The sequence below is a fragment of the Triticum aestivum genome, chromosome 6B, assembly GCF_018294505.1.
Source record: "Triticum aestivum cultivar Chinese Spring chromosome 6B, IWGSC CS RefSeq v2.1, whole genome shotgun sequence".
Taxonomy (NCBI): domain Eukaryota; kingdom Viridiplantae; phylum Streptophyta; class Magnoliopsida; order Poales; family Poaceae; genus Triticum; species Triticum aestivum.
The window spans coordinates 127,764,480-127,767,385 of NC_057810.1; the positions used below are offsets into that span (position 1 = coordinate 127,764,480).

At 44.4% G+C, this 2,906-nt stretch overlaps 1 protein-coding gene across 1 annotated transcript; it reads right to left on the minus strand.

Moving 5' to 3' along the window:
- Positions 1–487: 487 nt before the first annotated feature.
- On the minus strand, positions 488–2,574 carry LOC123133735 (ethylene-responsive transcription factor 1-like). The gene is made up of 3 exons (XM_044553151.1): positions 2,196–2,574; positions 2,095–2,139; positions 488–1,317 (listed from the first exon to the last, which is right to left on the minus strand). The coding sequence occupies exons 1-3, from the start codon at positions 2,491–2,493 to the stop codon at positions 488–490; spliced, it is 1,173 nt and encodes a 390-aa protein (XP_044409086.1). The 5' UTR covers positions 2,494–2,574.
- Between the last annotated feature and the right edge of the window lie 332 nt (positions 2,575–2,906).

Here is a 2,906-nt window from a genome sequence, read left to right on the forward strand (position 1 = left end):
ATATGATGCACACAACCATAAACTTAGCAAATTCAGAAGATATCTAGGTTACTTCTATCACCAATTAAACAGGCAGAACTAAAGGAAAAAAACGATCAAGTGCACAAATTAACGCAATGGACATAGATTCATGCTGTTCACATTCAGAAATGGTAACGACGACATAAAAGGTTACAAAACATAAATACAACGGTTCATCATAAATGGCTGCCACACATAGACAGTTGAGTAGGGACAGGGTCGATCAGAAAAGAGACTCGGGATGTGACTTTTTTGCATAAGCATATGCTAGCCGAAGGTGACAATAGGGTGCTTCCTAATCTCCCATAGTCTTATTCCTGAAACACGGAACACAAAGTTAAAGAGTGATGAAAAGATTTCAACCTCACACTGAACATGCAATATGCAAAGGCTTACCTTTTGTCCCTATATACAGGGTATGAATCCCTCATAAAAGTTCGCCACACATGGGCGTGTCATCGAAGCTCTAGAGGTCCATGTTGACAACGACATCCTGTGGCACATTAAAATTCAGAAGGCTATCAATTGGCTCGTCCACGCTATCATCCATAAGAAACCTTGTCCAAGCCTCGAAATCGACATCATTGTTCTCCATAACACGAGGCACCACTGAGTTGTAGGTGTTACTCTGGGCAAGTGCAGATTCAGATGCTTCAGCAATCACCACTGAGTTGTAGGCGTTACTCTGGGCAAGTGCAGATTCTGCTTCTTCAGCAATGGTAGAAATGGGAGCAATGAATGGTATATCTGGAGTCTTGGTGTCATAATCCCAGTCCAAGTCAGAGCAGCCAAAGGAGTTGCTTCCCTGGTCAGAGTATGGATTCATAACAAATGCTTCAACAGGGGCAACAAAGTTCATTGCAGGAACAAATGACACGTTGTCAGGCAGAGCAAGTGGCTGGTTTGATGCAAAGTCAGCGGATGGGTAGATGAAAGCATTTGGGTTGGCAAGGTTGTTGATTGATGACATGACAGAAGGTTCATGTGCCACGCTTTGCTTGGGTGCTTTAGGAGCAGCAGGGCGAGCCCGACGCTTCTGAGGAACTGTTGGTTCCTTTGGAAAGTTAACCTTGGCCTTGTTGCCACGTATCCTGCGTGCTTCAACATCATAAGCTCTTGCAGCTTCTTCAGCACTATTGAAAGTACCAAGCCAGACACGTGCACCCTTGCTTGGATCTCTGATTTTAGCAGCCCACTTACCCCAGGGGCGCTGACGGATACCCCTGAATTGGTTCTTTCTCTTCCTTTTTGCTGAAGGACCATCAAAACCTACAGTAGTCATGGTGCTTAAGTCATTTTAAGATCAATTTCAATGCTAAGAGGAACCAACACTCACAAATTTCTCCCACAAAAATTAAATAATTTCATCATGGACATGAATTTATATGTAAAATATGATGATGGTAATAAACACTGAACCATGATGGGTCAAGTTCGGGTGAAAGCATTAGTCAATGATAAAACAAAACAAAATAAAATAAAATCACAACTTCATAAATAAGAAAATACAGGGTCCTGATAAACAAGACCTCATGTTATACCTTTGACATCATTCTACAATTAATAATCACAATTGCATTATAGACGATGTAGAATCAATGTTATTTTTTAGACAGATTTGATGACTGGTAGAATAACCATTTAGACTAATAAATCAACAAAATCTAGAACAATCCTTACACACACCTACAACCACCTAACAAGGAAATGATTTAAGAGGCCAAGGCCTCTAAGCAAAACGGAGAAATTTGGCCCTTCCCACAGATTTACCACCCCTTTTGACTAAATGCTAAGCTTATGGTTCACCATCGAAGGTGTAGAAAATTATAAATCACAAGATCAACAACCTAACAACCAAAATTGCTTCTCTGAAAGAAAGGGACAGTGTCAAAAACAGCCTACCAACCAACCACAACAGACAATTGGAAAAGGCCTAATCCTTCACCCAAATAACTTCATGATAGTGCATCCAATCCAAAATCGCTAAACTAACAGGAGTAACACCACCCAAACATAGCCTTCCAACAAGAAAACCTACACAATTTCTCTTCCTACCCAATCAAATGATCAAACCTTTTCTGAACCAATCACACAATCTCCTTATACAACAATCAACCGCTAAAAGGCAATGATATGTAGATTAAAGACTAGTCCAAGCGACCCAGTTCTGATACCTTGGGAGAGGGAGCTCTTTACGGCGGCAAAGGACTTGATCTCGCTGACCTCGTCGTCGCCATCCTTCTCATCCACCATACTGCGCTCGAGATCCAGGTCAGAGTCCCCGGAGTCGGCCTCGAAGTCCTCCTCATTGTCATCCAGGCCGGGTCCCCTGCGCCCGCCGAGCCCCATGACGCGTTGGCCCCCGCTGCCGCCATGCCGAGGCTTCTTCTTCTCAGGCCATAGTGCCTCCTTTGTCATCCTCCGCGTCACTGTGGGAACCTTGACGTCCGCGAGGGGCGCTCCACCGCACATGATGGACGATGGTACCTCGCCGAAGTCGTCGTAAGGGGGAGGGGCCTCGCCGGAATTGGTAATTGGGTAGAATTTTCAATGAAGCGGGGTAGCTGGTATGGGTTGGCAAGTGGGGGTGAGGCCAATCCCCTATATACGCGATGGACATGTGAAGACACGAGAGGGCTTGCGGTGGGTCCCACACGTCAGCGAAGGTGTGCGCTGCTTGTGGAAGGCACGAGGAAGGTTCCGAATGAGCGTTTCTACTCAGTGAAATCTTGCGTGTTGGGCCCTTGGGAGAAGTGGTATTCCTGGTATTGCCCTTGGGGAATGAATGGATGAATGTACGTTTCACTTTATTTCTTTGTAGGCAAGCAAACATTTATTAGCCCAACATTAATTGTTGTACTACAAACATGTAGTACGAGTGTACT

Excerpts from the sequence above, each read along its gene's own strand:
- LOC123133735 (XM_044553151.1), bottom strand. The coding sequence starts at position 2,493 with ATGTGCGGTGGAGCGCCCCTCGCGGACGTCAAGGTTCCCACAGTGACG. Across the intron at positions 2,140-2,195 it reads AAAGAGCTCCCTCTCCCAAG|CGGTTGATTGTTGTATAAGG; the intron begins GTATCAGAACTG and ends ATTGCCTTTTAG. Across the intron at positions 1,318-2,094 it reads GTGTGATTGGTTCAGAAAAG|ATGACTTAAGCACCATGACT; the intron begins GTTTGATCATTT and ends ATTGATCTTAAA.